The following is a 19,878-nucleotide window of genomic DNA, read 5'->3' on the forward strand; positions in this document are numbered from 1 at the left end:
AGGAATAGGGTAAGGACACGTTTAAACAGAGAAACATTACCCAGTGTCAACTAGAGATGGCATATTCCAGGAAACAGGAAAAGACAGAACAAATAAGAGGAGTACCTGGAGACTGACAGACACAGGAAAGCAGCAGACACAACAGTATGCTGTTGCAGTGATCTGAACTGCACCAGCAACCAAAACTCAACCAGCAAAAAGATGGGAAGAGGAACTCACCCCGAGCTCAGGAGGTGACCCCAGATGAACAGCTACTCATCCTGCTGGTCTGTTTAATTTGACCAGGAGCAGAGACAGAGTAGCAGATCCCAGATGGGCAGTGTGAGAACAGGGTGGATTTACCTCCCAGTCAAACCCCTAGAGCCGAATTGGGTGCCATTTTGCCTAAGGAGGCAAAGGCAAGGGAAAGGACTGAGCATACCCTGAGCTGGGAGTGAACTCATTTCTGACTCAGTGAACTGCAGCAACGTGGCATTCTACAGGTTCCACCCAGGATAGGTGCAGGTAACCCTCAGACCTGATGGTCAGCAAATCAAGAACTCCAGTAGTAGCACATCAGGTGCCATTTTGTACAGTGTGGCAAAGAATTTAAGACTGCATGGACAACAGTGAGCTACACATGTGCTGAGCTAGGTGAGAACTCACTGAGCTCAGTGAATTGTACTGGTCCCACGGGAAAATAATATGGCATTGCACGAGTCAAAATAGGTCCATGTGGCACCCAGACCTAACACTGCAAGATTACCACCACTAACAATCTAGCTATATCGGACACCTGATGTCTCCCTAATCCTGGGACCTGCTTAAACTGGAATTGGGAAAAGGTTCTATAGACAATGGTGCAGCCTAAGCATGGGATCACAGAAGGTAGAGACTGGTGAGCCAGGAGCTGGGGCTATGGAGACCATGGTAGAAATCTAACATAAGAACCCAGACCTGGAACTCGCTGGAGGGAGTGGCACAAGTCACTGCAAACAAAGAGCCTTGTACCAACATGCAATAAATAAAATCAAATTGTAGACCTATGGGTGACACAGCTTAGAAACCTGCGCCAAGGAGAAGACTCTGATAGCTAGAAATACACTGACCTAGAGCAAAAAAAGATACAGAGGCACAATGAATATTACGGAAGACTCCCCTGCAAAGGAGCAAAACCCTATGCCAACCTCAGAGTTCACGGAGGAAGACATCGAGAAAATGGGGGATACAGAATTCAAAACACTTGTTATAAAACTTCTTTTCAACAACATGAAGCACCTAAGGTAGGCATTCAAAGAATTCAAGGAATATGTCACACAGGAAATGAACCAAATCAAGGCTGATATATCAGAAATTAAGAACACAGTAGAGCAAATTAAAAGTACACCGGAGAGTCTCCAAAATAGAATGAAGGAGGCAGAAGAAAGAATCTCAATATGAGAAGATATTTCCTGTCACCAGCGGGAAACAATCAAAAAGCTGGAAGCAGAGCTGGGTCAAGCTAAAAAAAAGTATTCAAGAATTGAAAGACACTATTAAAAGGCCAAATATAAGAGTTATGGGAGTCCCAGAAGATGCAGAAAGAGAGACTGGGATTAAAGGTGTATTCAGTGAAATAACAAGGGAAATTTCCCCTAGAGAAAGAATTGGGAAACAACATCCAGAAGGGGCAAAATCTCCCAACAGGGTTGACCAAAAGCAATCTTTACCAAGACACATGATAATCAAGCTCTCTTCAATCGAACATAAGGAAAAGATCCTTAGATGTGCACGTGAAAAAAAAAATCAATCTGACATATAAAGGAATGCCAATTAAATTCACAGGAGACCTCTCACAGGAAACTCTACAGTCAGGAAGAGAATGGAGTGACATATTCCAGATTAAAAAAAAAAAAAATGTTGGCCCAGGATAACGTGCCCAGCAAAGCTTTCCTTTGTCTTTGAAAAGGAAATAAAAATCTTCCACAGTAAAGAAAAGTTAAAAACAATTTGCCTCTTCTAAACCTACACTACAAATGAGACTTCAAGATGTTCTCTTGACAGAGAAGAGGAATAGCACACAACAAAACCAAAGGCAAATGTGGAGAATATCCCAGTAAAACAACAACAGAAAAGACTAAATCAATAAACTAAAATGACAGGACCAAATTACCACCTACACATATTAACCCTGAATTTAAATGACTTAAACTCATCAATCAAATGTAGACTGGATTAAGAAACAAAACCCATCTATTTATTGCGTACAGGACACATATCTCACCAACAAAGATCAGCGAAAACTATACCTCATGTATTTTGATTTTTCTTTTTCAGTTTCATCTCTTCAAAGCACTTTGTTATTAAATTCTTCAATGACTCATAGATCATACAAAAGCATCATTTTCTTCAAGAAGTTTGATTTTCTTTTTCATTTCTTCAGCGACACACTAGTCATTCAGCAGCATATTATTTAACTTCATGATGGTGTTGTTTTTCTTCCTGTTGGTGACTTTGTTTTGTGACTTTTCATTTAAGGGGATGTATAGTAACTGTGTAATGGAGACTATCATATCCAGATGTGAGGATACAATGCAGTATGCATCTCTACTTCCAGACAAAGATGGATTTACAATGAAACTGTTTACTATATCTTGACAATAGGAGGCTGGACTCTGCCATTGTCCATGCCCACAATGATGGACATATGACTGTTTATATAGTAATAACGCAGGGGCACTCAGTGAGTGGGAAGGAAATTGGGGAGGGATTAAGGTAAATCCCAGGACCTATGGAACTGTATCATAAAATGATGATAATAATAATAATAATAAGAGGTAACTTTTAAAAAAGAAAAATATATACAAATACGTAAATCTCACAGCTCTAAATACACTGATGACTCCTATCTATTACTCAGTCAATGTATCTAATTGTCTTGATTAAATCTCTTCCTGTACTTCAATCCAGGAATACATCCATATCCAGCTACTTCTAGCTCAATTTTAATATCTGATACTCACAAACTCAATCTATACAAAACCATCCATCTTTTCATTGCAATAAAAATTACTTCTATTCTGCAACTATACAGACGGAAAAAAAGTTGGTGCCAAATCCTTTCTCTCCTCTCCCACATTCACGTTCACTGATAAAATTCTGATGGCTCTCTATAAACAGGCCTTAGATACAACCACCTCTCACCATGATGGCCCAAGGCATCATCTCTCACTTGAATTACTGCAACAACTTCCTGAGTCATCCATGGTTTCTGCCCATTCCGCCCACTAACTCTTTTTCCATGCTCTTCAATGGAGCAGACAATATGTGGCTAATAACTGTGTATGAGGTGGTTAGTGTGACGAAAGCCCTGAATTTCAAATTTATTTAAAGTTTTTCAATTTTTTAAAAGACTTACTTTTATTGGAAAGTCATACATACAGAGAGGAGGAGAGACAGAAAAGATCTTACATTCACTGACTCACTCCCCAAGTGGCCGCAACGCATGGAGCTGCGCAATCTGAACTCAGGAGCCAGGAGCCTCTTCCGGGTCTCCCACACGGGTGCAGGGTCCCAAGGCTTTGGGCAGTCCTCCACTGCTTTCCCAGGCTACAACTATGGAGCTGGATGGGAAGTAGAGTGGCTGAGATTAGAACTGGCACCCATATGGGATCCTGGTGTGTGCAAGGCAACAACACCAGGCTCTAAGTTGTTTTTTTTAATTTGAAAGGAAGTCAGAGAGGAGAGAGGCCTTCCACTTCTACCCACAGAACAATAAAGTTTTGGATAAATGGATGCTTTCAACAAATGTTTAGGTGAAATAAAATCTGCCATTAAATTTTATGTTTCTTTTTAAAAACGTGGCTAGTAGGAGATTCAGAATTACATAAGCAGTTCCCGCTGTATTGCTGAAGAGCACTGCTTCACTGCACAGAGCAGTCGGGGTGATTCCTCAGAAGCTGAAAGCCTTTCTGCTCTCCACATCGCTGTCAGCCCTGCCACCTGAGGCCATCCACTCTGACTTTGTCACTTGTCAACTGCCTACGTACAGGTCTCCCGGCCATGATTCCAACCACTCCAAGCACGTTTCCGCTTGGGAAGCCTGTGTTTTTCAAAATGCCTTTAAAAACTTTTTTGTTGTTTTAAAGAACTATTATTTCATTCTTCCTCTAAAAGCAGATTTACAAAGAGGAGGAGAGACAGAAAGATTCCCTGACAACTGGTTCACTCCCCAAGTGGCCACAACAGCAGGAGCTGAACCGAATCCGAAGCCAGGAACCAGGAATGTTTTCCAGTTCTCCCACGCAGGTGCAGCGTTCCCAAGGCTTCGGCATATCCTCTACTGTGTTCCCAGGCCACAAGCAATGAACTGGATGAGAAGTGGAGCATCCAGGACATGAACTGGTGCCCGTATGTCATCCTGGGTGTGTAAGGCAAGGATTCAGCCACTGACCTATAACTCTCTTTGCCCAGTGGCCTATATATCTTATTCCCATTCCTTGCATTTATGTTTGGTCATCACAGCAATAGGGATAGGTGACCACTCCATCTCAGCACCTCCTAATGCACGTGGCTTTATTTTTCATCTCTGAATGATGTAATGATTAGTACTTATAGCCCACTCATGCCAAGGGTTCTGTCTTCCTCGCTGCTGTCTTCTCAGCACCCAGCACAGTGTTCCTGGCATCTCCTACGGCTCAATAAATACTTGTTGGATGAATGAAGCAATAAGTACAGGGATGTTTGCATGACACAAGCTCATGAGATACAGGGACATGATGTAAACAAAGTCCCTTCCTGCCCCCAATAACCAACTTGCCATTTCCTTCCCTAGTGACAACAGAGCCAGAAATCCAGACATATATACAGAAACATTTTTTCTTTATACCTACGTATCAGTTTCCATGCAAGCTTTCTCCCCCACTTAACATTACTCTCTATCTAAGCTTGATGTCTTTTTTTTTTTAAGATTTTATTTATTTTTATTGGAAAGTTAGAGATATACAGAGAGGAGGAGAGACAGAGAGCAAGATCATTCGTCCAATGATTCACTCCCCAACTGACCACAATGGCCGGTGCTGTGCCAATCCAAAGCCAGGAGCCAGGAACTTCCTTCACGTCTCCCACACATGTGCCAGGCACTAAGGCTCTGGGCTGTCCCTGACTGCTTTCCCGGGCCACAGGCAGCGAGCTGGATGGGATTAGAACCGGAGCCCACATGGAATCCCGGTGCCTTCAAGGCGAGGACTTTAACAGTGAGGCCACAGCGCCAGGCCCCTTGATGTCTTTTCTTACGTATACATGCAGTCCTGCCTTCTGTTAGTAAGGTAATGCTCCTTTTTATGATGCCAGCAGGAAACTTTCCAGTGTTACAAATACTAGGGCAATACTTACATAACTTGACATGCATGAACTGTACCAAGGGGTTGCACCAATTTTCCTTCCCCTTAGAAATGTATTACAGCACCCATTTCCACATAGCCTCACCAAGTCAGTGTTACTACACGTTACTTTTTTCCCTACAATATGTATGCTTCAAAAAAATGCAGCATTTTATTTTGTTTTTATTGTGTTATTAAGGGGCTGGCATTGTGGCAAAGCAGGTGAGTCGGTTAAGCCGCCTCCTGCAACCCTGACATGCACAGGGGGGGTTGGTCCGTGTGCTAGCTATTCCACTTCTGATCCAGCTCCTCAGCCTGTTGTCCCAAGCAGGATGTTGTTAGGTACATCTTCTGCTCAGAAGTCACCTAAATCCTCTAGCTTCTGCGCTGAGAACCACGTCCACTTGTTTTCAACTTGGTTGCTGGGTGGCTTCAAAAATAAAAATTTTTTTGAAGATTTATTTGTTTTTATTGGAAAGCCAGATATAGAGAGGAAGAGAGACAGAGAGGAAGATCTCCCGTCCATTGATTCACTCCCAAGCAGCTGTAATAGCCAGAGTTGCACTGATCTGAAGCCAGGAGCCAGAAGCCTCTTCCAGGTCTCCCACATGGGTGCAGGGTCCCAATGCTTTGGGTTGTGTTTATTTGAGCATCTCATGGGGGATCCAATTTAAGGATGGCTGTTCTACTCGTGACTCAGCTCCCTGCTAAAGGATCTGGGAAAAGAGCCAAAGGTGGTCCCAGGTCCTTGGGCCCCTGAACCCAATGTGAGAGACCTAGACAATGATCTGGCTCTCAGCTTTGTTCTGGCCCAGTCTCAGTTTGGAGAATCAGTGAATGAAGGATATTTCTTCCTCTCATTCTGTAACTCAGCCTTTCTAGTAAACACTTAGACTTGAGAAACATCAAACCCACATATTCCAACATGGAAGGCAGAACCCTTACCTGTTAGGTCAAAGGTTTCCCTTACAGAGACTTTTACTGATAGAACCTTTTTAAATATTGAAGTAATCATTCTTTGTTAAACCTTTTATAAATGCATTTCCCAATTTTGACAGGTATTGTTTTATATTCTTTGCACATTTCAGAAGAATGTATCATGCTGAAAAACGTTTTCTGACATTTTTGTCAAACTTCAAAAGCCCTGCACACTTAAATGTCAAGGTGAAGGAGCACACAGTAACTGCAGATTGACCGATTCACCCTTGACCCCTACCTGGAGGTGCACATTACACATTATGTACCTGTCTGGCTTCTCCGACAGGTTTTATACTTCGAGGTCAATCTGCTGTTCTTACAAATTATCATCTGTTAGCGTTTTCACGAAGATGGCATTGAAACCATCAAGTTTTCTTTCAACACTTCAATCCATGGTGGCACAGAAGGCATCGACATCCCATATGGGTGCCAATTCAAGTCCCAGCTGCTGCACTTCCCATCCAACTCCCTGCTTAGAGTCTAGGAAAGCAGTAGATATGGCCCAAGGTCTTGGGCCCCTGCACCAAGCATTGGAAGATGCTGCTGGCTTTGGATTGCCTCAGCTCTATTGCGGCTATCTAGGAGTGAATAGTATATGCAAGATTTTTTTATCTCCATCTCTCTTCTCTATAACAAACAGGTTTGCAAATAAAAATAAGTAACTCTCTAAAAAACAAAACCTTCCCCTTCAGCTATGCTGACATGACATACAACCTTGGGTTTCCCAATTTGGTTCAATTTCCTGATTTTCTATTCTGTTTTACCAACCTGTTTATTCAAGTCAGTACCACAAGGTTTTATTTCACTCATCATTAGCATTTCCACCAGAGAATAATCAGAATCAGAAAAATACAGCCAGTTAAGCTGCTGCCTGAGAAACCCACAGCACATATTGGAGTGCCTAGGATTAAGTCCTATCTCCACTTCCAATCCAAGCTGGCTGCTAATGTGCACCCTGAGAGGTGATTTGGGCTCAAGTAGTACTTGGGTCCCAAACCCAAGTGGGAAACTCATATGGAGTTCCTGGTTAGAGCTTTGCAGAGATCCAGGTATTGCAAGCATCTGTGATATGAGCCAGTTTAGCAACAAAAAGGTGCACACTGCGGTGTCATGGGTGAACTGCCACTTGGGGTGCCCATCTCCCTGCCAGAGTCCAGTCTGAGTCCCAGCTACTCTGGGCTTCTGATCCAGTTTCCTGCTAAGGCATCTGGCCTACCCACCCAGGAGACCAAGACAGAGCTCCTGGCTCTTGGCTTCAATTTCACTAGCCCTTGGCTGTTGTGGGCATTTGGGGAGGGCACCAGTAGATGAAAATCAATCACTCTGCCTTTCAAATAAACAAGTTCTAAGGTGAAAAACTTCAACTATTAACAACTATTACACAAAAGATTACATAGTACTAAAAAGGTCAGGTCACAACAGGTGATCTTTAGAAAAGGAAATCTGGGGGCCTGGCACAAGAGCCTAGTGCCTAAAACCTTGCCTTCCATGTGCCGGAATCCCAAATGGGCACCGGTTTGTGTCCCAGCTGCTCCACTTCCCTTCCAGCTCCCTGCTTCTGGCCTGGGAAAGCAGTGGAGGAGGGCCCAAGGTTTTGGGATCCTGTATCTATGTAGGAGACCACAGGGTCTCCTGGCTTCAGATCAGTTCAGCTCCAATCATTGTAGCCACTCAGGGAGTGAATCAGCGGATGAGAGCTCTCTCTCTGTATCTCCTTCTCTCTGTATATCTGCCTTTACAAGAAAAATAAATAAAACTCTAATATTTATGTATTTAAAAAGCACAATGAGGGAAAGGGAATAAGAGGGGAGAGGAGAAAAAGGGGACAGAGACAATCTTGCACTGGCTGGTCATTTACGAATAGCCACAAAGTCCAGGACCGGATCAGGCTGAAGCCAGCAGTCAGGAACTGCATGTGGGTAGCAGGGGCCCAAGCGCTTGGCCATTTTCCACTGCCTTCCCAGGAGCATTAGCAGGCAGCTGGATCAGAAGTGAAGTAGCTGGGACTTAAACCCAACTATTGTTCTTGGGAGGGGCACATTGCAGGTAGTAGCCTAACCCAGGGAAATGCAATGCAAACCTTTTGTTTTGCCTAATGAAAAGATTCTACATTGTTTAGGCCCAGCACGGTAGTCTAGTGGATAAAGTCCTTGTCTTGAATGCCCAGGATCCCATATAGGAGCCAGTTCTAATCCCAACTGCTCCACTTCCCATCCAGCTCCCTGCTTGTGGCCTGGGAAAGCAGTGGAGGACAGCCCAAAGTCTTGGGACCCCGCACCTGTTTGGGAGATCCGAAAGAATCTCCCAGCTCCGGATTGGCTCAGCATCAACAGTTGCAGCTACTTGGAGAATGAACCAGTGGATGTAGGATTTTTTGTTCTCTCCTTCACTCTGTAATTCTGACTTTCCAATAAAAACAAATATTTTTTAATTATTCTATATATTTTTTCTTACCTATTAGAGGGAGAGGGATATACAAGGAAGGAGGATATACTTCTCGCTCACTGGTTCACTCAACTTTCCACAACAGCCAAGGCTGAGCCAGGCCAAAACCAGGAACTCCATTCATGTCTCTCACATGGGTGGGAGAAGCATAAATGCTTAAGCCACTATCCTTTGCCTGCCAGTACATTAGTAGGAAGTTGGATTGAAAGCACAGTAGTTGGGACTTGAGCCAGCACCATAATCCGTAAGCAGGGGCCCAGGCTGTGGCTTATCCTGCTGCACTACAATACGTACCCTGCCATTCTATAATCCGAAGCCAGTATTTTAAATTTTAACCAGTCATACATCTACAAAGCAATGTAAGTTACCACCAAAAAAGCAGATCAGAGAGAAAGGATACAAATAGCTCAGGAGACATTTATCACCTTTGTCTGTAAGGTAACTCCAGCTCTGTAAGTCAACAGTGCTGTTGTTGTAAATGAGAACATGCAAACAGTGCGTAATTAATTTGAAAACGCTGCCTCTCTCACTGGACATATACTTAATATGTGAGATTAAGATACTGAATATCCTTCTACAACCTGCACCCCCGGTATAGGGAGCAAAGAAAGGTAGGAAGCTTTGTCATAATTCCGACTTCTTTTTTTTTTTTTTAAAGATTTTATTATTATTGGAAAGCCGGATATACACAGAAGAGGAGAGACAGAGAGGAAGATCTTCCATCCAATGATTCACTCCCCAAGTGAGCCGCAAAGGGCCGATGCGCACCGATCCGAAGCCGGAAACCAGGAACCTCTTCCGGGTCTCCCACATGGGTACAGGGTCCCAATGCATTGGGCCGGCCTCGACTGCTTTCCCAGGCCACAAACAGGGAGCTGGATGGGAAGTGGAGCTGCTGGGATTAGAACCGGCGTCCATATGGGATCCCAGGGCGTTCAAGGCGAGGACTTAGGCCGCTAGGCCACGCCGCCGGGCCCCCAACTTCTTTTATCTCTATGTATAAACATGTGTAGATGTCCTTCTAAAAATAATGGGCCCAGCACAGTAGCCTAGTGGCTAAAGTCCTCACCATGCACTCACTGGGATCCTATATGGGCGCTGGTTCTAATCCCGGCAACCCTGCTTCCCATCCAGCTCCCTGCTTGTGGCCTGGGAAAGCAGTGGAAGATGGCCCAAAGCCTTCAGAAACTGCACTCACGTGCAGACGTGGAGGGGAATTTGGGTTGCTGGCTTCGATACGGTGCAGCTCCAGCCGATGCGGCCAATGGGGAGTGAATCAGCACTTTGTCTCTTCCTCTGTGTATCTGACTTTGCAATCAAAATAAATAAATCTTTAAAAAAGAAACAGCTATAACGTGCATGAATAACTTGCCCATGAACCATAGGTATGTCCCATGTTGTTGCATCTGCACTCAATCATATTCCCCCAAGATTAGATCCAGAGGCAATCAGCATTACTAAACTTTATACAAAGTGGTCACAGTGCCACTACAAGTACAATGGATGAGGAGATCATTAAAGCCTACAGCACTGGGCCCGGCATGATAGTTCAATGATACATCTTTTCCCTGTAAGTGGCGGGATACCATACGTGTGCCGGCTCATGTTCCAGCTGACCCATTTCCCATCCAGCTCCCTGATTCTGGCCCAGGAAAGCAGCAGAGGATGGGCCAAAACACTGGGACTCTGCACCCATGTGGGAGACCCAGAAGTTGTTACAGGAGCCCAGCTTCAGATCAGCTCTGCCCCAATCCTTGCACCCACTTAGTCAATGAACCAGTGGATGAAAGATCTTTGTCTCTCCTTCTCTCTGCAAATCTCATCTGTCTTTCCAGTAAAAATAAATCAATAGAAAAATAATTTTTTTAAGGAGGATTTACAGTGTCTCTGGAGCCTAACAGCCAATATACCCTCTGAAGAAAGGCTTTTGTAACTGGTTCCAAAATGCAATCATGGTGCTTGCTTAGAATGATACACAGAATATTAGCATGGCCCCTGTGCAAGGATGACATGCAAATTCGTGAAGTGTTCCATATCTTTAAAAAAATTTTTTAAAAAGCAATCATGCCTTATAGGGGGTACTGGACAGCAGAGAGGAACAGAGAGACACAGGATCCCTAGGGCATAATCTCCACATCAGGACATAGGGACTTTCAGGCTTCCCCCAAATGCTGCAAGAATCCAGAATCTTTCTGGGCACCAATGACAGTGGCATTGAGTGGCAGCTCTCAGCTCCAAGTTCACACCCCTGAGCAGCCCATAAGCCTTACCCCTTGTGTGTCAGACTCTGCAAGAAGAATACATCTGCTGGGCCTGGCGGCATGGCCTAGCAGTTAAAGTCCTTGCCTTGAAAGCCCCGAGATCCCATATGAGCGCCCGTTCTAATCCCGGCAGCTCCACTTCCCATCCAGCTCCCTGCCTGTGGCCTGGGAAAGCAGTCAAGGACGGCCCAAAGCTTTGGGACCCTGCACCCGCGTGGGAGAGGGTTCCTGGAAGAGGTTCCTGGTTCCTGGCTTCGGATCGGCACAGCACCAGCTGTTGCGCTCACTTGGGGAGTGAATCATCGGACGGAAGATCTTCCTCTCTGTCTCTCCTCCTCTCTGTATATCTTTGTAATAAAAATAAATACATCTTTAAAAAAAAGAATACATCTGCTCCCCTGTTTCTAAGGAGTGGTTGTACAAAGTGGACACCTTTCAGAAACTAGCTAGATCCCAATTTCTCTGGAATCTGGAGCCATAAATACTCTGGAGCCTTCCATTTGAGGGGAGGAAGAAAACAAAACAAAAAACAGGGTGTCTCCATCTTTCCACATGCCAGGTTTAAACAGTGCTTCCTCAATTTTTTACGCAATCTCCTTGATTCAGTCTCTGGTATCTGGAAAAGCTTAACTCATTTCACTGAGTTCATCAAACATCAAAGCTAAAAGACCTGAGACATAATTTGGTCCATCCTCACGGAGTCTCTTACACAGCCTTTCCTTTTCAGTGTTTTTTTTTTTTTTTTTTCTTTTTACTGGAAAGGCAGATTTACAGAGAGAAGGAGACAGAGAGAGAAAGATCTTCTCCAGGCGGCCAAAACAGCAGATGAGCCAACCTGAAGCTAGGGGCAGGAGTCTCTTCCAGGTCTCCCATATGGATACAGGATCCCAAGCCTACGGGTCATCTTCTGCTGCTCTCTTAGGTAACAAGCAGGGAGCTGGATGGGGAAGTGGAGCAGACAGGATAGGAACCTGCATCCTTTAGGTATCCTGGCACTGCAGGATGAGGATTTAGCCACTCATTGTGCCGGGTCCTTTTTAAATTGTCAGCCTCAACACATTTGTTTTAACTATGGGATTGATCCTGTTGCTTTTTCCCTGGTTGCTTTGTCTCTAGTTAAACATACGATTTTGACCTTTTCCTGTTGACCTTCCCTAGTCAAGAAAACCTTTTAAACCATCTTAACCTTCTCATTTGTCTTTTGTCTGCTTCATTAAAATGGGGCGTGGGGTCAATTCACCTTCTGATTTGCAATGGAGTGAATGAAACAGGCGCCATTCAACAATGCTCTCCCAGCTGGTCACAGCAGCTCTCTCCGAATGTGCCTGTTTACAAGATGTGCTGTGATGTTTAGGTTCTCTTGCTCACTCCATTGCACACCCAAAGAATCAGATGCTGGGGGGGAACCATACCTCTAACAGGCACCTTAGACGACTGCTATGAAAAACAGGCAGACTGCTTCAAGTCCCCCTTCTCTGCACAACTTAAAGAGCGTGAGTAGGGGCCTGGCACAGTGGCCTAGCGGCTAAAGTCCTCGCATTGAATGTGCCAGGATCCCATATGGGTGCCAGTTCTAATCCCAACAGCCCCTCTTCCTATCCAGCTCCCTGCCTGTGGCCTGGGAAAGCAGTTGAGGACTGCCCAAAATCTTGGGACCCTGCACCCATGTGGAAGACTCCAAAGAAGCTCTGGGCTCCTGGCTTTGGATTGGTTGAGTTCCAGCCACTGCGGCCACTTGTGAAGATCTTCCTCCCCGTCTTTCCTCCTCTCTGTATTTTTGACTTTGCAAAAAAAATAAATCTTAAAAAAAAAAAAAAAGGAGTGGTGGTTTGAAAACACAGTCACAAAAAAAAATTGAGTAGACTGTTTCAGTGCACTTAAATTTATTTTCAATTCATAGAATGATGGTAATAATTTCAAAAGAAGTAAACATCAAGTAAAATTTTTAAGATTTATTTTCATAAATAAACAAATAAAGTGAAACCAGAAAGGACTGGGGAACCCTTATTTCTTTAGCTTTCTGTTGCTAAAATATCGTGTTGAGTAATGCTTATCCTATTTTCAACACTACTAAAGCCAATATCCCACCAGATGGCACGGAGACACTGTTTATAGGCCTCATAAGAGAGAATGAAATAGACAGCAGCTCGGTTTATCTTTCAGCAACAGCCGCTGAATGGCTGGAGTAGATCAAGGCAGCTGGGCGCGACCACAAGGACCGTCATTTATGAATATTAAAATATCCTAGAGTACTTACTTGGAAACCATACTGCTACTCCTCTAAGACAGTAGTCAGTGTCAACAGATCATTTTGAATTCACAGTTTTAAGTGAGCTATTTTGCTAGAATTTATAAAAGGTAAATACATGGAGAGCTTGACTTAGAAAGCTGAATTCTCAGATTAAACTTGCAATGTTAAGGAGACAAACACAAACAGATCAACGGCCACCTATGAACCATAGTTTCAAAGCGGCTCTTCTGAGCAAATAAAAGAAGAGATTGTTGGACTGCATCATCCCATGCTGAGTATCTCATCCAAAGCTGCTAGTTACAGAGAAGAAAGAGAGAGCGAGCGAGTTCCCATCCACAGACTGGTTCACTCTCCAAATGTCCAAAATGGTCTGGACTGAGCTGAGGCTGAAAACAGGAGTTAAGAACCCAATATAGACCTCCTATGTAGTTGCCAGACTCAATCACTACAGTCAACCTGCATAGTCCCAGGGGGTCCACACTGGCAGGAGCCAGACACTCCAAAATGGACAGCAGGTAGCTTAACTGCCAGGGCAAAACTCTGCCACTCCTGATCCCATTTTATTTATCAGTAGCATTATTCCACTTGGAGGCTATTAATGAAGCTACATTTAAATAAGAATGCAAAGAGCAAGAGACCCTAAAGTTAGACATCAATGTCAACAATGCCCTTTGGTGTTTCAAAACTCATTTGTTAAAAGACTTCTGCACACCCATGAAATCTATCCAGCACACACTAAGTGCACAGTTCCTTTGTCAGAAAAGTAGTCAAGAGGGTTGCCAAGTTCTGAAAAAGAAGCAGAGGGCCAAAAAACCCAAAGTCCCAGCGTCAAGGCCTTTAACTTGAAGAGTTTCTAACAAATAATTCATTTGGAAATGAGGTGTTCCTGGATCCATTAGCAAAACAGTTACCCCATAATATGCCCAAAGCAAAGTGACTACACTGCTTCCTTTTCCTAAACCAGCATCAATGGTTTTCTTTTCTGAAAAAAAAAAAAAATACAGGCCTCAGGTACAGCTTCCCTCTTACAGCAAATCACACCAGACATGCCTAAGGTTTATTAAGGAGTCTTTATTAATCAAGCTTGGTGATAACAACGCCCACTAGAAAAAGCAAATGGTAAGTCCGTGCAGCAATCCAGTCTATCAAAACCTCAACAGGAACAAATGGTCATTACCTTGAAGTCCATCCATTAAGCTGAAGACCTATGTCCCAGCTTCCCCACAATACAAGTTGTCCTAAAAGACACGCAATGTATAACCTGGACACACTTACAAAGCTACAGACATTCACCTTTCCCTGGCTTCTCTGCCCACAGTCCACTACTGCTAGGCCTTACCTCTCCTGCAACTCCTGGTAGCATTCATACTAGAAATACAAAGCATCTTAGCATGAACATCTTCACTGTCCTCCCCAAGCAGTGAACAGAGGATAAGGAATACAGACATGCAGGGGCCTTGCTCAAGGGATACCTGTCTTGAGAGTCTGTCCACGGGAAGCCAGAGAGCAAGCAGATACTGGGGAGGCCGAGAGTCAAGAATGCCAGGGCAATGAAAGCACAGGACCAAGAGAGAGAGCCCTTCCTTATGAGCCTTTATAGGGGCTTGTGAGGGGAGTGGTTACACAACAATGCAATACCACCCCCTCTGAGGTTCCAAGTGAGGATAGGTGAGAGTCACAGGTGGGCAGGAGGGAACATCTAGGTGGTGGTGGGGGGGGCACTGACTTCCAAGTGACCCTGAACTAGCTGCCTAACTCACCGCAACAGCCACCCAGAGATGGGAAATTTCTAGGTAGCAATTAGCTACTCCTAATTGTGTGTTTGTGTGTGTGTGTGTGTGTGTGTGTGTGTGCGCGCGCGCATGCAGAGAGAACTTGTAAACCAGCCAGGGTTGGACCAGGCAGAAGCTAGGAGCAGAAACTCCATGCTGGGTTTCCATGTGAGTGGCAGGAACTCAATTACTTGAGCTATTATCTGCTGCCTCCAAGGTGTGTTAGCAAGAAGCTAGTTAGAAACTGAAGTAGCTAGGACTTGAACCAGGCACACCCCAACATGGGATAAGGCATCCTCAGCTGCAACTTCACCCGTGGCACAACATCCATCCTTCTGTATGCAGTCTTAAATAATGAAATCAATTCTACAGCAAAGCTTTTATTAGAAATTAAGGCTAACAGGGTCCAGTACAGTAGGCTAGTGGTTAAAGTTCTCACCTTGCACGTGCCAGGATCCCATATGGGTGCTGGTTCTAATCACTGGCTGCTCCATTTCCCATCCAGCTCCCTGCTTGTGGCCTGGGAAAGCAGTAGAGGACAGCCCAAGGCCTTGGGAAGCTGCACTCACTTGGGAACCTGGCTCCTGGCTTCAGATCAGCTCAGCTGCAGCCTTTGCAGCCACTGGGGAGTGAATCAGTGGACAGAAGAACTTCCTATCTGTTACTCATCCTCTCTGTATATCTGACTTTGCAATAAAAATAAATAAATCTTAAAAAATAAGGCTAATTAAGGAATTATCTCTATATGACAGATGGATTAGGACATTTTTTCCCAGACACTAGCAACTAATTTCATACATTTTTCATATCAATGCACGGTATAATAGAAACTGGTTCATCACAGAGAGTATACATCTACATTATAATAAAAGCCAAGATTTCTTTTCTTTTCCAGAATGTCAGCACACACTCAAAAGTTCCATGCCAAATTATATTTACAGCAATAATGATAATTCATCTTCAAATAATTCAACCGATTTGTCCTGAATTTCTTAACTGGAAAGGTTCACAGGCTCAAGCTGATTCCGTGTAATTATTTCTGAAGTCACTATCACATTTACATGTACTCTTCAACGACACACATTTCTGATAATTACCATCTAAGTTCTCTGCTATCACGGTTACACATTTTGTGGGGTCATTAACTTTTTCCAAAGCTATCTAGTCCATCAGAATTCACATGCTTTGGTCTAAATTGCTAAAAGTTCTTGAGGCAAACCTAAATTCCATTTCTATACCATGTGAGCTATTTTACTTATCTTATTTATCTTAGAGGGGGGGAAGAAGGTGCCTTAATTGCTAGGTGGTGCTGTTCCTTAAAACAGCAAGATGTATAGAAGTCAATTTTTGAATCATATCTTCATCTTCATCTTAATTAAAACAACCATGTGATAAACTTCAAACTTTGCATTTGGTCCTAATTCTTTGAACAAAAGAGAATCCTCCGGGAAGCTTGCAAATCTCAAGTTAAGGGACATTTTAAAGAATCCCCTTGAATGTTTATCTTTTCCAGTCTTCTTTTGAGATCAGTCACATATTTAGAGAGCAGTATGCTGTTTGCTCCAAGTATGAATTCAGCTCACAGAGTTAAGCTATGGTAAATCGCTACTGAAATATTTCAGAGGTGCCTAAAAATGAGAAAACACTGCTCAGCACTAGTTTTGCTAGAATCAACTTTAAGAAGTTAGGCTGTAACAAGTATACATGTGCAATAAGCAAGAAAAGGAAAGGTTTATGCTTTACTGAGTATAAATTCCGCAAATTCACAAACTATTGTTTTATTTTGTGGACTTTCATTCCATGCATACTACTTCCAAACTCTTCCTTCCTACCCTTTCCAACACACACACAAAACTCACCCTCTTCCCATTAGCAACCACTCTAGGCTCAGTATCTTTCTTTTAGGGGCAAGCTGTAACACAATTCAATTAAACCAGAAATCTTTCTTCTACATTCCTAACGAAAAGGTTTCTGTAAGTCTAATGCTTCTCTCTGCAGATGCAACAGATGTTACATATTTTAACTTCACTTTAAGCCTTTGTACCTATTGTGCAATTCCAAACTTTTACAACCTAACTTATTCCCAACATATCTTCTGTGGCTTAAGTTTAGAAAAAAAAAATTCTATATGATTCCATGATCCAATTTCCCCCATAACTTCAGTGAACTTTATAAAATTAACTTTCTAACATGTTCACTAATTGCACATAAGTTCTGATGATTTTTCTAAAAGGACTCTCTCTTTAAAAGGTCTGCAATTCTATCCTGATTCTCAACTTCTGAATATAAAAGATTAAACTTTAAATGACTTCTATATACCCCCTGATTAAGTCAGATTTATGGCCTCCTACCCTTCCAGGCTACTGTTGAGTTCTGAATGAAACAACCTCAATTGTAACAGAAGCAACATCTGTTGCTTTTTTTTCTTCAGGAGGGCTTTCCTTACTGAAAGAAAGGCTCTCTGCCTGACCTCCCCCATCTCCCCCTCCCTCCCAACCCACCCACCCACTAAGTTCCTTGAAACTTTTAAGTAAATGGGTTAAACTTTTACAGCATCTATTAAAATACCATAGTTCATCTAGCAGGATTCACTTCCTTGTTAAAATTCAAAGAGTGGCAAATGTTACATACATTAAAAAAAAAAAAAAAGACCACAAGACATGTGCTTGGAGGGATATAAACTAAAAAACTAACTTGAAGGGTTTACTTGAAATGATCAACTCAATGGAGTTGTCACACATTCCAGGCTTGCTCAGGCTCTCCTTAGAGATTTTCTTCTCAGTCTCCAGCCCCATATAGCATCTTTGCATGCTCTATTTTCTTTGCCCATCCACAGCTAAGGCTAACATAATGGCAGTCGCTACCCCAAGAGGCAGACACCAAATGGTGCCACCCACACTCACACTGTGCCACATAATAAACCCTAAAGCAGTGGAATGCACCGGCCCCTTTATGAGCAAACAATGCCTGAGCTTCATTAGAATACAGCTGACATTTTCAAAGCACAAATACATGTAAGAAAAATGTACCAAGAACAAAAAGAGAATGAAACAGCGAGAAAAGCTGAAATATTTTCAAGTCGTCAGATTGATTCCCAAAGATCCTGAGGGAGCATTTCTTGCTGTTGACAATTTAAAAGTTTTGATAAATGGGGAGAGAAAAAAAAAATGTTTGGTTAAGGGCAAAGCTTTTTTCATTAACTAATGCTGGGGGTTAAAATGAAAGTAAAAACTGCCAACAGAACTGCTTTCACAAGTAATAAGCATGAAGTGCCTTTAAAATTATTAATTTCCTTGCGGCTTCTTCTTCAGTTCCTGAGGAGAACTGGCCTTCAGAATTATTTTCACATTTTAACTGATTTCTATATATAAGGAACTGAGTGATAAACTAAGCTAACTCTCCCCTCCCCCCGCCCCCATCCCAACCCCCATACACTGTAGTTTTCTCTGCCTGAAACAAGCAAGGGCGTCTTGCAATCAGCGTGCTCCGGGCTGTTTATCCATAGAACACCGCTGCCGTTTAAAGGCAACAAAATAAACACGGTGAAAAACTCCCGCGGAGGTAGGAAACAAACTCTTACCTGGTCTACCGGAGCATGCCTCTCACTGCAGTACCAACAACACTCCAGTCTTTGTTACCATTCAGTGGAAACTTGAGACTGTGTCAGACAGAAGCAATCGAGCTCAGAAAAAAGCTCAGTTTCAAAGACTTCCCGGTAAAACTAAAGAGATGCTCAAGAAAACTCTGGAGCTACCTGGCTTTCAGAAGACTTTTGAATATGGTCCACTGCAACAGAGGCACGTGAAAGAAACGGAAAGTGTAGGTCTCAAGAGATCACGGGGCTGTTCTGATTAGAACGTTTTCATTAAATTAAAAGGTGGCTTTAAGTTTCAAAAATGCTTACAGTTAAAAAGCGGTGACATGACAAAATGCCCCAAGTCCAAGCTAGCATTTCTCCACACAGCATCTGAATGTCAACTAGCTTAAAAATAAGATTAAACTTACTCGTGAAACTTGCACAATGAGAATTATACATGTCAGGTAACTTGCTGGCTCCAAAGCAGTCACAAAGCAGGTCTCAATGCATCTTGAAAGCAGAGCCCAAGTGCTGTGAGTTCCAGAGGAGGCGGAAAAAAAAAGAAGAAACTCTTGAAAAACTGGTCAGGCTTTCTGAACCTGTAATAACTGTCCAGGCTCTTGTGGGAGGAAAAACAGTTGTGGTCCTGCCCCCTGAGATAGGAGGCTATGCTTCAATGCCAGAGTGAATGACAGGCCCATTTCTGATATCAACAAAAAGCAGCTTAGTTGTGCCCTGTTTTTTCCCCTCCCACGTTCCCACGTAGTTCAATGTACTAAGAGTTTTCAGGTTAGTCAGCCCCTTAATATCTAGGGTTAAGTACATTTCTCCCATTTCTCAAGAGGAAACTCAATTATGTTAGCCTCGGTTTTAATTTTTAATGATTAATTAAAGTGCATACCTAATCATCTTACTCAGTTTTCCTAGGCAAAAAGTTGAACAAAGGATGACCTCTTAAATTCCTTTCCAAATCTATTTTCTGCAGTATCAGGTAACCACATGACTAATGACCACTATTAATACATTTTTTTCCTATCCTGATAATGTGGCACAAGTAAAACAAAAAGTAGGCAATTAAAGCAACTGACAGGATAACAGCTTCAACTAGGCTGGATGGAAAAATTGATTACCAATACATATATCTAGTTTTATATAAACTTAAAATAATAATATTTGAATAAACAATAGCTTTTACTTAAAAATTTACTGCAAACCAAACCCTACTGAGGTCCTGGAGGGGTATATCAATGGCAGC

At 43.0% G+C, this 19,878-nt stretch overlaps 1 protein-coding gene and 1 non-coding gene across 14 annotated transcripts in view; one reads left to right on the forward strand and one right to left on the reverse strand.

Annotated features, from left to right (window-relative positions):
• TFDP2 (transcription factor Dp-2) overlaps window positions 1-19,878 on the reverse strand; it is a 147,003-nt gene that overhangs the window by 39,977 nt on the left and 87,148 nt on the right. For 2 of the 13 annotated variants that reach the window (XM_058661381.1, XM_058661367.1), the window contains exon 1: window positions 19,052-19,231. The exons of 4 other annotated variants lie outside the window; for them this stretch is intronic. Coding sequence is in view for 2 of the 9 variants with exons in the window: in XM_058661367.1 (XP_058517350.1) it covers window positions 19,052-19,082 (31 nt within the window). In the remaining 7 variants the exon portion in view is untranslated. Of the gene's footprint in view, window positions 1-14,746; window positions 14,766-17,677; window positions 17,699-18,626; window positions 18,801-19,051; window positions 19,232-19,878 lie in introns of those variants that run through there. 7 more of the 13 variants (XM_058661378.1, XM_058661373.1, XM_058661368.1 and 4 more) reach the window with 6 other exon arrangements.
• On the forward strand, window positions 10,698-10,802 carry LOC118758929 (U6 spliceosomal RNA). The gene has a single exon (XR_004995878.2). It is a non-coding gene; the product is annotated as a U6 spliceosomal RNA (small nuclear RNA).

This window comes from Ochotona princeps, chromosome 3 (assembly GCF_030435755.1).
Source record: "Ochotona princeps isolate mOchPri1 chromosome 3, mOchPri1.hap1, whole genome shotgun sequence".
Classification (NCBI taxonomy): Eukaryota; Metazoa; Chordata; class Mammalia; order Lagomorpha; family Ochotonidae; genus Ochotona; species Ochotona princeps.